This window comes from Panthera tigris, chromosome D3 (genome assembly GCF_018350195.1).
Source record: "Panthera tigris isolate Pti1 chromosome D3, P.tigris_Pti1_mat1.1, whole genome shotgun sequence".
NCBI lineage: Eukaryota > Metazoa > Chordata > Mammalia > Carnivora > Felidae > Panthera > Panthera tigris.
Genome location: NC_056671.1, coordinates 48,384,246 through 48,401,995, shown reverse-complemented (window position 1 = coordinate 48,401,995; position 17,750 = coordinate 48,384,246). Strand labels below are relative to the sequence as shown.

Below are 17,750 nucleotides of genomic sequence, written 5' to 3'. Positions count from 1 at the left end.
ATGTCCTTCCCAGCTTAGGAAAGTTTTCTGCTATAATTTGCTCACACATAAACCAGATTCTGCCCCTTTATCTCTCTCTTCATCTTCTGGGACACCTATGATTCAGTGTTATTCCTTTTTAATAAGTCACTGAGTTCTCTAAGTCTTTTATCATGATCTTTGGCCTTTGTTTCCCCCTTTTTTTCTGCTTCATTATTGTCTATAAATCTGATCTTCTAAATCACTGATTCCTTGCTGTGCTTCATCCATTCTTGCCATCGTTGCATCCATTTAAGATTGCATCTCGGTTACAGCATTTTTAATTTCATCCTGACTAGATTTTATTTCTTTTATTTCCACAGAAAGGGATTCTATGCTTTTTTCAACCCCAGCTAGTATTCCTGTTATCGTGGTTCTAAATTCTAGTTCAGACATCTTGCTTATATCTGTGTTAAGCCCCTGGCTGTCATTTCTTCCTGTTCTTTCTTTTGGGGTGAATTCCTTCATTTTGCCATTTTAGAGGAAGAAAAAAATTAATAAAAAAATTAAATTAAAAAATTAAAAACAAAAAAAAATCAAATAAAGGAAGCTAGATCATAGGTGTGCTTTGGTCTGCTTATTGAAAGAAGCTTGATACAATAGAGAAAAAAGGAAAATAAATGAAAAAAAGAAAAAAATTAAAAATTAAAAAACTTATAAAATAGAACGAAATAAAGAAAATGAAGTAGAGTAAAAAATTTAAAAAGTAATGTAAAAAAAATATTTATCTTTCTGTATCCAAGAATGAGGAAGAAAGAAGAAAAAAGAAAACTAATATTTAAGCAAAAACAGAAGCAAAGAAAACGAACAAGACAATTGAACCAGCAAACAGAATGAAACCCAAATGAAATTACATCCCGTTTCCCCTACAACTGAAACTATGAAGCCTTCTATAGTCTGTATACTAAGCAGGTGACATGACCTGTACTGATCTTCTAGGGGATGTGCTTGGAGGGTGCAGTTGGGCAGGGCTTAGTGTAAAGGCTCCATGCTCCACTAGGTGGTGCTGCATAGCTTACTGGGTGGATCAGTGTTGTGTGGCCATGGTGCGCGCATGCCTGTGTGTGGGAGAGGCAGAGATGGCTTCACCCAACTCCCTAGTCTCTGGCACAGAAACTTCAGGCTCTCACCGACTCAGGATCAAACACCCCTCCTTTGTTTCAGGCCTCCATCCATTCCCTGCTTCTATTTTATCCATGTCCAAGTTGTCTGCCTGTCAGGTGGCACCTCCCTCCAGAGTTTTCACTCAGATGGGGTTGTGTTTCAAAACACCACAGTTCAGAGACTCCTGCAGCTTGGACCTGCACTGACTCTCTGCGGGAGGGTATCACTGAGCAGTGGCCATGTGCCAGTTTGCCCCAGAAAACTTCTGTACAATCACGTGGGAGCACAGGTTCAGAGTTTATGGCAAACCACATCACGCAGCTGGTGCCAGGCTTTACCTCATCCTGGCATCTTTGTTCCAGTGTCAGCAAAAATGGCTGCTCTCTGGGGTCTGCTGGGACCTTTGCCTGTGGGGAGGCCGTATGACCCCTACCAAATGCACTCTGAGCAGGAGAACTGCTTCTCCTCATGTGGCACATGGACCCTTCAGGCCACACTGCCTGTTTCTGGGGATTTGCCTTGCTTCCTCACCAGAGCACTGGCAGGCACTGACCTCCAAAACTTAAGACTCTGTGCTCCACTGTTTATAGAATTCTGGTGGTATTGAAACCCTCTCCTTTCCTCCTGTCAATGGTTTTGGGGAACAAATTTCTGGTTCAGTCCCCTGCAAGTGTTTTTACGCTCTTTCCTTCTCTCCAGCTACTTTTGGGAGAGTGCTTTTCTTTCATGATCCCAATGTGTTGTACTCTTCCCCTTTCTTTCTCTCCACAAAAACAGCTCCCCAGCCTCTGCAGCTTTTCTCTCCCCCAGTTCACCTCTCTGCACTGCGTAGCCACTGAGTTCTGTGGCTAAAGTTATGCAGATTGTTGTGTTAATCCTCAGAACAATCTCCTAGGTGTTCAAATTGGTTTGGTACTAATCTAGCTGTGTTTCAGAGATGAGACAAGTTCAGGGTCTTCATTCTTCTCTGCCATCTTAACCGCCTTCCCTGCAAACATTTCTATTAAAGACTTTTGGCATTTGACCTTCACATGACCGGTTTCTTTCCCACTCTCTTAATACCATACTGCCCAGAAAATGCATTCACAAAATCTCTGAAACTGTCATTTCTCACATAACCATCAGTCTTTTGCAGTCACAAACTCATGTTCCACTTCCCCGCCATTTCAAATTGTGTTTCTACAAACCTAGATGAATTATCAGTCCCTGAAGATAGATAATAGTAGTCAACAATGAAGAACCTGTCACAATATGTCACTAAGAATCACCCTAACCCTCATGGGTAGGGTGCAAATTTTAATCAGATAGTTAAGGGAAAAACCAATTCTCTTTTCTTGTAAATGTTATATGAGAGAGGTGGCTGGTTGGCTTAGTCGGTAGAGCATGTGACTCTGGATCTTGGGGTGGTGAGATCAAGCCCCACATTGGGAATAGAGCTTATTTTTAAAAATGTTAAAAACCTATAAAGGAACTTCTCTATTGGGTTTTCACATACATGTCATAGAGTGTTCTCCATTAAAAAAAAAAAAAAAGATGAGGGGCACCTAGCTGGCTCAATCAGTAGAGCATGCAACTCTTGATTCTGGGGTCATGAGTTCAAGCCCCATGTTGGGGGTAGAGTTCACTTAAAAAGTTAAAACATGTTTTATAAAATGTGTTATATAAGAGAAAGAAATGGGAGGAGATTGACTTGCCTATTCTATGGATTAAAAGCTTTGTTCAATCACAAAATGTGATGAGAGAGGAGATTTCTATGTTATTTCCCCTTTACAATGTAAATATGATCCAAAACCATAGAAACATAGAAGTATATTTAGGAAGCAGTGACATAACTGACACAAGAAAAAAAATTAGTAATAAATTGGCCAAACCATATGAGTAATACAGTTATTTAACGTAGGAAACAGAAGTTACACTAATCAATACTAAATGGCTAAGAAAAAGAGAACACATTTTACTTAAAGATACAGCTGAAAATTGCAATTTCACATTCTATGGGTTACCTTTTAGTTTGCTGATTGTTTCTTTCACTGTGCAGAAGCTTTTTATTTTGATAAAGTCCCAATAGTTTATTTTTGTTTTTGTCTCCCTTGCCTCAGGAGACTTATCTAAAAAGAAGTTGCTAAGGCTGATGTCAAAGAAATTACTATGCTCTCTTCTAGGAGAGTTATGATTTCATGTCTCACAGTTAGGTCTTTAATCCCTTTTGAATTTACCTTCGTGTAGGGTATAAGAAAGTGGTCCAGTTTCAGTCTTTTGCATGTTGCTATCTAGTTTTTCCAACACCACTTGTTGAGACTGTCTTTTCCATTGGATATTCCTTCCTGCTTTGTAAAAGACTGAACATATATTTGTGGGTTCATTTCTGGGTTTTCTATTCTGTTCCATTGACCTATGTGTCTATGTTTGTGCCAGTACCATACTATTTTGATCACTACAGATTTGTAATATAACTTGAAGTCTGGAATTGTGATGCCTCTGGCTTTGCTTTTCTTTTTGAAGGCTGCTTTGGCTATTCGGGGTCTTTTGTGGTTCCATACAAATTTTAAAATTGTTTGTTCTAGATTCTGTGAAAAATGCTGTTGGTGGGGCGCCTGGGTGGCTCAGTCGGTTAAGCATCCGACTTCAGCTCAGGTCACGATCTCACGGTCCGTGAGTTCGAGCCCCGCGTCGGGCTCTGGGCTGATGGCTCAGAGCCTGGAGCCTGCTTCCCATTCTGTGTCTCCTTCTCTCTCTGCCCCTCCCCCATTCATGCTCTGTCTCTCTCTGTCTCAAAAATAAATAAACATTAAAAAAAAAATTTAAAAAAAAATGCTGTTGGTATTTTGATAGGGATAGCATTAAATGTGTAGATTGTAGAATTGACATTGTAACAATATTTGTTCTCCTTATGGAATGGGAGAAGATATGCCATATCTGATAAAGGGTTAGTATCTAAAATATGTAAAGAACTTCTAAAACAACACCCTAAAACCGAACAATTCAATTTAAAAATGGGCAGAAGACATAGACATCTTTTCAAAAAAGACATACAGATAACCAACAGACACATGAAAGGATGCACAACATCACTCATCATTAGGGAAATACTATAATGAGGTATCACCTCACACCTGTCAGAATGGCTAAAATCAACACCAGAAGAAACAACAGGTGTTGGCCAGGATGTGTAGAAAAAGGAACTCTCTTGCACTGTTAGCCGAAATGCAAACTAGTGCAGCCACTCTAGAAAACAGTATGGCAGTTCCTCAAAAAGTTAAAAATACCACCACTCTGCAATCCAGCAATCACACTACTAGGTATTTACCCAAAGAATACAAAAATACTAATTCAAAGGGATACATGCACCTCGATGTTTATAGCAGCATTATCTAGAATAGCCAAATTATGGAAACAGCCCAAGTGTCACTGATTGAAGAATGTATAAAGAAGATGTTGGGGTGGGGGGTGGGGAGTGCCTTGGTGGCTCAGTCGACTCATCCAACATCGGCTCAGGTCATGATCTCATGGTTCATGAGTTTGAGCCCCTTGTCAGGCTCTGTGCTGACAGCTCAGAGCCTGGAGCCTGCTTTGGATTCTGTGTCTCTCTCTCTCTCTCCCCCTCCCCCACTCACACTTTCTATTTCTCAAAAAGAAACAGTAAAAAAAGTTTTCAAAAAGATGTGTATACACACACACACACACACACCAGAATACAACTCAGCCATAAAAAGAACACAATCTTGCCATTTGCAACACCATGTATAGAGCTAGAGATAGCTGCTAAGTGAAATAAATCAGTCAGAGAAAGACAAATACCCTATGATTTCACTTATATGTGGAATTTAAGAAACGAAACAAATGAGCAAAGGGAGAAAAAAAGAGCAAACCAAGAAACAGACTCTTAATTATAGGGATCAAACTGATGGTTACCAGAGGAAAGGTGGGGGGGGTATAAGTTAAATAGGTGATGGGAATTAAGGAGTGCACTTGTGATGATCACTGGGTGATCAGGAAGTGTTGACTCACTGTACTGTACACCCGAAACTAATATTACACTGTATGTTAATGGACCAGAATTTTTTATTTTTATCTTTTATTTTAGAGAGAGAGAGTATGTGAGTGGGGGAGGGGGCAGAGGGAGAGAATCTTAAGCCGGCCCCATGCTCAGTGAGGAGCCCAATGATGTGCTCGATCCCACGACTCTGAGATCATGGCCTGAACCGAAATCAAGAGTTGGACACTCAACCGACTGAGCTACCCAGGTGCCCCTACTAATTGGAATTTAAATAAACACTTAAAAAAAAAAGAAAACTACAATTTTACTGTCTCTATAAATAAGCAATCTATAGAAGAAATAAGTCCTCTGTCTAGTGCTTTTAAATTCACACCACAACTTTATCTTGAAGATACTATCACACTGTAAAATTTCTACTTTTAAATGGAATTCTACATGGTACATGAATTATTTTTTCAAAGTCTGTGATTTTTTTCCTAAAGGCTATTTTCTAAACATTAAAAGTACAATGTAATAACAATACTGACAAAAGAATGTGATTTTTTTTCAAGATGGAACTATTTTTTTCTGATATGTACTCAACACAACATATTCCAACAGCAGGAATAAAAGCTACCATACAAATTATACGTATTATTCAGTAACCCACTATTTCTAATATATATTGTGGATACTTCTCATGTCAATATGGACAGATCCTATGGCCTCCTTTTTTAACTGCTACTAAATAATAAGAATGATAACACGGTAGTAGTAGTAATTGTAGTGTAATAGTAATAATATATGCCAGACTTTGTTCTAAATGTTTTTTATGTATTAATTCATTTAATTCTTGTAAAAAAATCAGTAAGGTACACACTATCCTTAACCTCACGTTAAAGAAGACTAAACGGAGGCAAGCAGCAATAGTTAAGTACCTTCTCCACAATTATAGATGTAGTGGGCAGTGGAGTTTGGCTAAGAATCCAGTTGGTATGGTTCCGGAGCCTGTACTTTTAAGCAACTCCTTGGATATGCAATGGCTAATTATACTACTTCCCAGTAACAGACATTTAGGTGTTTTCCGACTACAAAGGTCAATTAACATGAGGGGGAGAATATTACTAAATGCTTATTTTACTCTGCTAAAAAGTCAAATTCATATTAAAATTATTTTTATATTATAGTCAGAAAATTATGCATATCAGAAGTTAAAGCATTCCATATCTTTTATACTAAGATGATTTCTTTTTAAATTTTTTTTCTTTTATTGAAGTAAATTATATATCATAAAATTTACCATTTTAACCATTTCTAAGCTTACAGTTCAGTGGAGTTAAGAATATTTGCAGTGTTTGGGGTGCCTGGGTGGCTCAGTCGGTTAAGCGTCCGACTTTGGCTCAGGTCATGATCTCACAGTTCATGAGTTCGAGCCCCGCATCGGGCTCTGTGCTGACAGCTCAGAGCCTGGAGCCTGCTTCGGATTCTGTGTCTCCCTCTCTCTGCTCCTCCCCCGCTCATGCTGTCTCTCTTTCTCCTAAAATAAATAAATAACATTAAAAACAATTTAAAAAAAAAAGGGGGGGCGCCTGGGTGGCTGAGTCGGTTGAATGTCCAACTTCAGCTCAGGTCATGATCTCATGCTCCGTGAGTTCAAGCCCTGCATTGGGCTCTGTGCTGACAGCTCAGAGTCTGGAGCCCGCCTCAGATTCTGTGTCTCCCCCTCTCTCTGCCCCTCCCCTGCTCATGCTCTGTCTCTGTCTCAAAAATAAATTAAAAATTTTTTTTAAAAAAAGAGTATTTTCAGTGTTTGGGAAATCATCACCACCCATCTCTGGGAATTTTTATCTTCTCAAACTGAAACTCTGACCCCATGAAATAACCCCCCATTTCCCCTCCCTGACAGACCCTGGCAACCACCATTCTATTCTCTGTGTCTATGAATTTGACAAGTAGTATTCTCATATAAATGGAACCATATAGTAATTAGCCTATTATGACTGCTTATTTCACTTACTATAAGGTCTTCAAGATTTCTCCACGTAGTAGTATGTTTCAGAATTTCTTTCTTTTTTTAGGGCTGAATTATATTCCACTGTATACATATAGCACATTATGTTTACCCATTCATCCATTGATGGACACCTGGGTTGTTTACATCTTTTAGCTACTGTGATTAATACTGTTATGAATATGGGTATACAAATATCTCTTTGAGTCACTGCTCTCAGTTCTTTTAGATATATACCCAGAAGTGGAATGGTTGGATCACACGGTAATTCAATATTTACTTTTTTATGAATTCGCCATATTGTTTTCAATAGTGACTACACCATTTTACATTCTCACCAACAGTGCACAAGGGAATTCTCCACATTCTTGTTATTTCTTTATTTATTTCTTATATAATAGCCATCCTAATGGATGTGAAGTGGTGATTCATTGTGGTTTTGATTTTCATTTTCTCTAATGATTAGTCATGTTGAGCATTTTTTCATGTGTTTATTGGCCATTTGTATCTCTTCTTTGGAGACATATCTTTTAAGTCTTTGCTTATTTTTGAATTGGGGTGTCTGCTTCTTTGTTGTTGTGTTCTAAGTATTCTTTATATATTCTGGTTATCAATCCTTTCAGACATATAATTTTGCAAATATTTTCTCCCATTTCATAGACTGCCTTTTCACTGTCGACTTTGTCCTTTGATGCATTACAAGTTTTGATTATGAGGTAGTCCAATTTACATTTTTTTAATCCAAAAAATCACTGTCAAATCCAATTTCACAAAACTTTTCTCCTATGTATTCCTCTGAGTTTTAAAGCATTAGGTTTTATGCGTAGTTAATTCATTTAAAAATTTTTTATTTTTAGTGTTTATTTATTTTTGAGACAGAGAGAGACACAGCATGAGCGGGGAAGGGGCAGAGAGAGAGAGGGAGACACAGAATCCGATGCAGGCTCCAGGCTCTGAGATGTCAGTACAGAGCCAGACATGGGGTGCGAACTCACGGAACACGAGATCATGACCTGAGCCAAGTTGGGCGCTTAACTGACTGAGCCACCCAAGTACCCCATTAGTTAATTCATTTTGAGTTAATTTTTGCATATAATGTTAGCTAAGGTTTTATTCTTTAACATTTAGATATTCAGTTTCCCCAGCACCATTTGTTGAAAAGACTATCTTTTCCCCATTAAATACTCTTGACAATCTTGTCAAAAATCATTTGGCCATGTATATGAGGATTATTTCTGGGCTGCCCATTATATTCTATTGGTCTGTATGTCCATATGTTTTTTGTTTTAGGTTTATTTACTGGGGGGGGGGGGGGGAGAGAGAGAGAGAGATTGCTCTCAGAGAGAGAGAGAGAGGCTCTCAGAGAGAACCTTGAGATTATGACCTGAGCTGAAATCAAGAGTCAGTCGCTTAAAGCACTGAGTCATCCAGGAGCCCATATATGTCCATCTTTATGTTAGCACTGCAGTGGTTTGACAAGTTTTGAAATCAGGAAGCATGAGTTGTCCAGATTTGCAATTTTCCAAGACTGTTTCAAGGTTCCATATGAATTTTAATTTTTTCTGTTTCTGAAAAAAACTCATTGGAAATTTGACAGGGATATACCGAATCATTGCTTTGGGTAGTACTGATATCTTAACAATATTAATCTTCTAATCCATGATCAGGGGATGTCTTTCCATTTATTTGTGTCTTCTTAAATTTCTTTCAGTAATGTTTTATAGTTTTCAACGTACAAGTCTTTTGCCTCCTTAAATTTCTAAGTATTTTATTATTTTTGATACCATTGTAAATAGAATTATTTCTCATAATTTTCCTTTTCAGATTGTTGTCAGTATATAGATAAGCAACTAATTTTTGTGTGTGTTGACATTGTTTCCTGCAACTTTTTTCAATTCATTTATTTCAATTTCAATTTCATTTATTACCTCTGACAATGTTGTGTGTTTTTTTTTTAATCCGTAGGGTTTTCTATATACAAGATCACGTCATCCATAAACAAAGCTAATTTTATTCCTTTCCAATTTAGATGCCTTTTTTTTTCTTGCCTAATTGCTCACACTAGGACTTTCCTTATTATGTTAAATAGAAGTGGCAAAAGCAGACATCCTTGACTTATTCCTGATCTTAGAGGAAAAACTTTCAGTCGTAACTGGGTATGATGTTTGCTGTGAGTTTTTCATAAATGGCTTTTGTTATGTTGAGGTCTTTTCCTTCTATTCCTAGTTTGTTGAGTGTTTTCATCATGAAAGGGTATGGAATTCTGTCAAATGCTTTTTCAGAATCGATTGAAATGATCATGCTGTTTTTCTCTTCATTTTGTTGATGTGGTATAGTACGTTGATTGATTTTCAAGTGTTGAACTATCCTGGCACTCCAGGAATAAAGGCCGCTTGGTTACAACACATAAATCCTTTAATTTGCTGAATTTGGTTTGCTGAATGAGGATTTTTACATCAATATTTATATGTGTAGTTTTCTTTTCTGGTAGTGTCTTTGTCTGGTTTTGGTATCATGGTAAGGCTGGCTTCATAGAATATTGAGTTTGGAAGTGTTCTTTCTTCAATTTTTTGGAAGAGTTTGAGAGTGACTGGTATTAATTCTTTTTTAAATGTTTGGTAGAATCCACCAGGGAAACCATCAGGTCATGTTTTTTGTTGTTTGTGTTTGTTTCTTTTAATTGGGTTTTTGATCACTGGTTGACTCTTACTATATATCTGTTGAGATTTTCTATTTCACCTTGAGTAACTTCAGGTAATTTGTATGTTTCAAGAAATGTGTCAATTTCTTCTAGATTATCTCATTTGTTGGTATATGATTGCTCATAGTACTCTCTGATAATCCTTTTTATTTCTGTAAAATTATTAGTAATGTTCCCTTTTTCATTTCTACTTTTAATTAGGTCTTCTTTTATTCTTAGTCTACCTAGTTAATGGTTTGTCAATAGTATTGATCTTTTCAAAGAACCAAGTATTGGGTTTTTTGATTTTTCTCTCTTGCTTTCCTATTCTCTGTTTTATATACCTTTTTTTCTTATAATCTTTTATTTTCCCTATCTTCCTTTATTATTTCCTTCCTGGTGGTAGCCTTAGGGTTAGTTCTTCTTTTTCTAGTTCTTAAGGTGTAAGAATAGGCTACTGAATTGAAATCTTTTTTTTTAAAAGTAAATGGTTATAGCCACACATTTTCCTCTTAGCACTGCTTTTGTTGCATTCCATAAGTCTGACATGTTGTGTTTTCATTTTCATTTGTCTCAAGATATTTTCTGATTTCTCTTGTGATTTCTTCTTTGGTCAATGGATTTTTTAGGAGTACAGTTGACCCTTGAACAATGTGAGCATTGAGGCACTAACTGACCCCCCCAAGCGAAATCTGCACATAACTTTTGACTCCTCAAAAAACTTAACTACTAATAGCCTACTGTTGCCTGAAAGCCTTATTGATAACATAGTCAATTAACATATATTTTGTATGTTATACATATTATATGCTGTATTATTAAAACACAGTAAGCTAGAGAAAAAAGGTTATTAAGAAAATCATAAGGAAAATACATTTACAATGCTGTATGTAAAAAAATCTACATATATGTGGACCTATGTAGTTCAAACCTGTGTCATTCAAGGGTCAACTGTATTGTTTAATTCCCACACATCTGTGGAATTTTTCAGCTTTCCTTCTGTGGATTTCTAGTTTTATTTCATTTTGATTGGAAATGATACTTTGTACGATTTCGATCTTTCAAAAATTTATCAAAATTTGTTTTGTGGCAAGGTGGCTGTTTTTAAAGGTGTTTGTTATTCTTTTTAAATTTTTATTTATTTTGAGAGAGAGAGAGAGAGAGAGAGAGAGAGAGAGAGAGAGAGAACGATCACACACGTGAGGGAGGGGTAGAAAGAGGGAGAGAGAGAATCCCAAGCAGGTTCTGCCATGTGAAGCTGGATCCCATGAACCTCAAGATCATGACCTGAGCCAAAATCAAGAGTTGGAAGCTTAACCGACTGAGCCACCCAGGTGCCCCAAGATGATTACTTTTTTAAGACAGAAAGATAAAGGCTATTTTTTTGCTTAATAATCAATATAAAATCCTGGTTTGAAAAAGCATCATTAGAAAATGGGTGCATGTGGCCGTGTGCCTGTGTCCGAGTGGTAGGCAGCTGTTGCCTGCCCAGGCGCAACCTGCCCATATGCAACACTGGGGCCATGGGGAGGCCTGGCGGCCCTGGAGGAAAAAACGTCCTGCTGTCTGCAGACGGCCAGGCCCCAGAAGACACCACTAGCCCTTCCTCAGAGAGAAGGGGTCCAGACAGCTGCTGTGATGTCCATCCTGTTTCCCAACCTGAAGGGCGGCTGCTTCGAGCACCTCTGTACCAGAGACTCCTCTACCCTGCCCGGTGTTGCTGCAGTCCCACCTCAGCTCCAACTCCCACGTTGTCATGGAAGCCCAAGGTGCAGGCGGCTGAGGATATGTTCCCCAATGACTGAAACCCACTGCCTGTAGAGTTCCTGGACCTGAGGGTACCACAGGCTGGCAGGGGGGCTCCAGCCCAAAGGAGCGTGGCCATGGCAGGGCCTCAGAGCTGGAGGACGTGGGCCCACAAGCTGCCTGAAGAGTTAGAGCAAGACCCCAGGACTCAGACCTCCAGGGAAGCCTGGCCTCACTGGAGGAGCTATTCTCGAACATGGCAGTCCCAAGCCCGAAGACTCTGGCTCCAGTGGTGGACACCCACACCTTGTTCCAGTTCACCTCTGTGGCCTCACAGACCTACGTCAATAGCTTAGATCACTCAGTGCAAGAGAAGGAGGAACAGGCCCTGGAGCAAGGGCAAGAGGAGCTGCTTCTGCACAACTGTCCCGACCTTGACTCCCTGGTCTTGATGAAGATGAACTGCCTGCCACACTTGGGCACAGGATGCTGGTGGAGAGATTTTTCACGTCACTGCAGGTCATTCCACCAGCACATCCTGGACAGACTGTTTCTACCCAGCTGTCCCCCCTGTGTTGCATCCTGGATTGTTTACACCTGAAGTCACACAGCCACCTGGAAGGGCTGTTCCTCACTGCCCGTTGGCCCAGTAGCTCTCCTTCCTGTGCGGCCTCTACCTGCACACCCCTGACTACCTGGTGCTCCTGCTCCAGTGGCTCTTCCAGCTGCTGACACAGTCTCCAGAAACTTCTTCAGGAGTCTTTGGCCTCCTATGGGATCTCAACATGGACGGGCTCTTCCATCAGTCTGATGGAGACAAGCACTGGTGGTGCCCCTTTGCTGCAAGAGGTCATGAAGGCATTTCACATCCTGGGAGCCCGCAACCCTGCTCTGGGCCTGCAGGTGCCCTGTTGGCACAGTGGGAGAGTGCTTAAAAATGACAGTGGCCATGGGGCACCTGGGTGGCTCAGTCAGTCAAACATCTGACTCTTGACCTCGGCTCAGATCATGATCTCATTAACTGTGAGATTAAGCCCTGCGTTGGGCTCTGTGCTGGCAGCATGGACCCTGCTTGGGAGTTTTTCTCTTACTCTCTGCCCTTCCCCTGCTCTCTCTCTCCCTCTCAAAATAAAATAATAAAGTTTTTAAAAAACCACTAAAAAACAATAACAGTAGCCTGAACTGAAGTGAGCAGCAGGACACTCCCCCAGAGACTGCCTTGGACATCAGCCCGAGCTACATCTGTAAGTTCCTGACACTGTGTGCCCCGGCCCAGCCAGGGACCTCTTGGGTCTGATGGAGCCGCTGTGCTGAGTCAGCCTAGACGTGGGGCTCCACCTGCTGCCCAAGCCTGATCGCCATCAGTCTCTGCTTTCTGCTGCTCGAGAACTTCCAGGGGTGGCCAGGGAAGCTCCAGCAGCTGTGCTGCACCCCAAGCAAGGTGTCAGAGTACCGCCACAATCTGCTGGTACTTGCATAGTTCTTTCTGACCTCCCAGACTAGGCAGCTTCAAAGCCAGCTCAGCCTTGTGGTTGTTGCACGGATGCTGGACCAGCAAGAGACACTACTCCCTCTCTGGCAAGAGAAGGCCCAGCTGTCTTTGCTCAGCCAGCTCCTGAGCCTCATGAGGCCATCATCCCTCAGGCAGTACCTGGGCTCTGAGACCTTGCCACCGTGCCAGGAGCAATAGCGAAAGGCCAGCACCAAACAAGATCATAACGTTTACTCCCTGTGTCCCACTCTTCTGACACTCGTTGGGGTGGTGGTCAGCTTCAGGACATTACTCCAGACCAATGGGGAGGGCTGCAGCAGCCGTGCATGCAGTTGGACCACCCCTCAGCAACCATACCCGGGAGGGCCCCCAGGCCATGCACCCGACAAGACTCAAGGACCTAGCTGCCCAGACCTATATCTGCTGGAAGGTGCTACTGGCCCCACTGCTGGCCACAGGCCCAGTACTTCAGCCCCTGGAAAGACTAAAGGAGCAGGGCAGGGATGGCCCCAGGCTCTAGGCTCTGGCAGGAAGTGAACAGGGCTCAGGGAACAGAAGGAAGTGAAGAACGGAGGCCAGAGGAAGACCACTGTGATGAAGTAAGAGCCTGCCTCCACACTGCCCCTGACCCCCACAGGCAACGATGCAGCCCGGCCCTGCCTGGCCCACCCCTCTGCTCTCCTTCCCTCCCAGCCACTTCCTCTGCCCCATGGCCTTTGTCTCCACACTCCAGTTTCCTTGGGCTTCCTGGGACCTCCTCACCCTCCTTCCTCTCTCTGTCACTAACGTGAACTTTCTTTGTGCACATTAAAGTCTTATTTCAAACAAAAAAAGAAAGAAAGTAAAAAAGAAAATGGGTGCGTGCACAAGCACACATGACAAGAAAAACGTCTCGTTTGCTATATGGAGGCAAATAAGCACAGGAAAATTATGTTCAACATCATTAGCCATGAGTCAAATGCACATTAAACCCACAATGATATATCACGACACACTCATAAAAATATCTAAAATTTAAAGAAGTAACAACACCAAAGGTTGCTGAGGATGCAGAGAAAATGAATCATTCATATACTGCTAGTAGGAATGTAAAATAGTTCAACCGCTCTGGAAAACAATTTGTCTGTTTTTTATAAAACTAAGCATGCATTACCATATGACCCAGCAATTGTACCCTTGACCATTTACTGCAAAAAAGGAAAACCTATGTTCACACAAAAACCTGTACACAAATGTTCACCAGCTTTCTCTGTAACAGGCAAAAACTAGAAATAATCCAAATGTCCTTCAATCAGTGAGTTGTTAACAAAGTGTGGTAGATCCATATCATGGGACACTATTCAGCAATAAAAAGCAAGTGACTATTGACATATGCAACAACTTGGATGAACTGTAGGGGAATTATGCTGAACGAGAAAAGCCAAGATTAAATGATTATATATCACAGGATTCTATTCATATAACATTCTCAAAATGACAAAATTATAGAGATGGAGAAGAGAGAGGATTATTGTTGCCAGAGGTTAGAGATGAGGAGGATTAGCATGAAGTGGTCTTGTGTTAATGAAGAGTTGTGTATCTTGATTGCAGTGATGGTTACATGAACTTATACACATGATACGTCTAATAAAACTACAAAACACACACACATACACATGCAAATGAGTGCAAGTAAAACTGTTTAAATAAACTCTGTGGCTTGTAACAATCTCAATTTATCAGTTTTTGAAGATGTTACTATTGGGGGAAACTCAGTAAAGGAAACTTCCTTGTGTTTTTTTTTACGACTTCCTATCTATAATTTAAAAATAAAAAGTTTAAAAAGAAAACAGTCACCTAAAGTCATAATTAGGATACTATAATATGTATTGTTTAACATTTATGTTTGATCAAAGCTAACTATTAGAAATCCATGTTTATAGAAGTGTAATTTTCCAGAAAAGGTAGGGTATGCTGTTTGTGTCAAAGTAAGAAATGGGGCATATCTCTATATGTTGTGTAAATATAGCATGACAGCTGTAGGGGGGGGCCCGACTGTGTTACCCTACTACACGAAGATACTCTATCGCTACTGTAGGTCCATAAGTACCTGCAAAAGCCATGCAAACGTGGTCATCAAGGGCACAAATTTTCCTCACAGTTCTTTCATCTTGAAGCTTGGCAACAGATTTCTTTTCTACTCCAAGCACAACTATATCAGTACCTCGGATTCCAACCTATCAAGTGATTAAAAAATATAATTAGTTGTTAGTTTTGACATTAAAATGAAGTTATCCTACCACATGACTTGTAGGAAAAGTCTTTTTCTTTTTTTTTTTAATGTTTATTTTTGAGAGAGAGTGCACGAGCAGGGGAGGGGCAGAGACACAGGGAGACAGAGGATCAGAAGAGGGCTCTGTATTGATAACAGAGATGTGGGGCTCGAACCCACAAACTGCAAGATTATGACCTGAGTTGAAGATGGACGCTTAACCGACTGAGCCACTCAGGCGCCCCGGAAAAGGCTTTCTCTTAACCATTCAATAAAAATGAGAAAAGTTGACTTCTGAGAAAACAGCTGCACAGGTACAGGATTACTCCATTCTCCAAACCCAAAAGTACAGAAGACAGACAGGTCGAGATTGGAAGAATATACCACCAATGCTATAACTACACGAGTGTCCTAAACTCACGCAATACACCTGAAGAAGTGCTAAGCAGATATAGAACAATTTTAACCAAAATGAAAGAAAATGCTGGGAATCCATGTGGATTCCTTGTAGAGTGGGCAATACCAGTAGTGGAGTAGAAGTAGTTTAGAAAATTAAGTAGATAAAATTCTGAAAGCTCTCCCATGTATCTCACAATTTGGAGAGATAATGCTTGGGGAACATAAGCAGCCAAGAGAAAAACCAAATGCCTTCACTCTAGTTCACTGATCAACAAAACCTCAATTCTAACATGAATTCAACAAGAAGAATCCCATTGTTCCTCTCTCCACCTCTTCCCTTGAGAGTGAAGTGGGAAAAAGTCTAAAGAATAATGTGTAAGGATAGTAGTTCTCAAACTGGGTCTTCTGTGGAAACATGCCCATATTCTCAGGGGCTCAAGAGTAATCTATAAGAAGTTTAATTTTGTATTACAATGGTAACCTAAATATTTTGAGAATTGGTATTTGTGTTTATGATTGCCTTGTGGCCAAGGGTGATATTAGTACTAACTATGCAAATAGGTGTGCTCTCAATTAGTATCATTGAAACAGAAATATAGAATAGGTTAAATACAGAACTAGACCTGAGATTACATCTTTCAATTAAATAAAACTTAAGACAATTTAGCAAGGCTTTTGCTCTTATTGTTCCCTCACTTCATTCCAGTCTGTCAATTTATCTAACAGGCCTCTCCCTAATCATGCTATCTAAAACAACAACCCTCCCTCTACATCCCACCCTCATCTAACAGACTCAGGTTGAACTTTATATCTTATAGGGAAAAGCCATGGGACTTTCTAACAATGTAACATAAATTATGGCTCAAGAAAATCTCAATATTTCCCCCAAATTTTAATAAATTAATTGATCACCACATACGATAATTTTTATAATTCTCACCTAAACAATTCTGACTTAAAGCATTTAAAACTTCCAACACAAACTAGAAAATGTTTACAATGAAAATCCTAATATCAAAGTCTTTTGGATGAGGGTAAAATTATTCTCAGAAGAAAATTCCTAATCTCATTGTAAAATAATTAATAAGTTACTCAAGAAGTTAAAAAAGGAATACAAATATTTAAGCGAAGCTTAATGGGAAAAATAAGAAAAAAAGCAGAAATTAATGATTAGGGAGAAAACAATATAATTGACAAGTAATACCAAGAGATAGCTTTTAAAGGAATAATTAAGAGATATCTCAGTTAATCTAGCCAAGAGGAACAAAGCGTAAAAAATATATACAAGTGTGAAAAAGCAAGAATTTAAAAATTATAACCCTAAGTTAATCAACATGAAAACCTTAGTGAAAAGGATGACAGACTATTAAAAAACTGCCCATACTGACTCAAGAAAATAATAGACAACACAGTCTCTAACAAACATGGGATAATTTCAAAAACAAGTGTCATGCCTAGAAGGTTCATGGATGAATTTTTCCTAATCTGCTGTTATGGGTAATTCCTGTGTTATTTAAATTATTCCATGGCACAGATCAAAATAAAAATGTTCCTGACTCTTTTTTTGGAAAGCTACATAACAATGTTAAAATCTGGCAAATATAACATTTTCTAAATAAAGAAAGGTACCACTGATTTTCATTTAGGAAAGCTGATGTTAAAAATTCTAAACAAGGGGTGCTGGGTGGCTCAGTTGGTTTAGCATCCTACTTTGGCTCAGGTCATGATCTCGCAGTCGTTGAGTTTGAGCCCCGCGTCAGGCTCTGTGCTGACAGCTCAGAGCCTGGAGCCTGCTTCGGATTCTGTGTCTCCCTCTCTCTCTCTGCCCCTCCCCTCACTCATGCTCTGTCTGTCTCTCTCTCTCTCTCTCTCTCTCTCTGTCAAAAATAAATAAAACATTAAATTTTTAAAAAAAATTCTAAACAAGATTTTCACAAATGGAATCTACAAACACAGAAAAATAGTAACATACTATAAACAATTATGGTTCATTCCAGGAATTTTAGGAGTTTCAATGAAAGCAAATCTTTTAATACAAATGTTACAGGGGAGAATGAAGATCTGGGTTTTTTT

The 17,750-nt window shown here is 39.7% G+C and overlaps 1 protein-coding gene and 1 pseudogene across 2 annotated transcripts in view; one reads left to right on the top strand and one right to left on the bottom strand.

Annotated features, from left to right (window-relative positions):
• Nucleotides 1–17,750, bottom strand: part of PSMA8 (proteasome 20S subunit alpha 8) — a 63,096-nt gene that overhangs the window by 33,498 nt on the left and 11,848 nt on the right. For both annotated transcript variants that reach the window (XR_006210116.1, XM_007076004.2), the window contains exon 2: nt 15,117–15,243. Coding sequence is in view for 1 of the 2 variants with exons in the window: in XM_007076004.2 (XP_007076066.1) it covers nt 15,117–15,243 (127 nt within the window). In the remaining variant the exon portion in view is untranslated. The remainder of the gene's footprint in view (nt 1–15,116; nt 15,244–17,750) is intronic.
• Nucleotides 1,362–13,627, top strand: LOC102963442 (annotated as a pseudogene).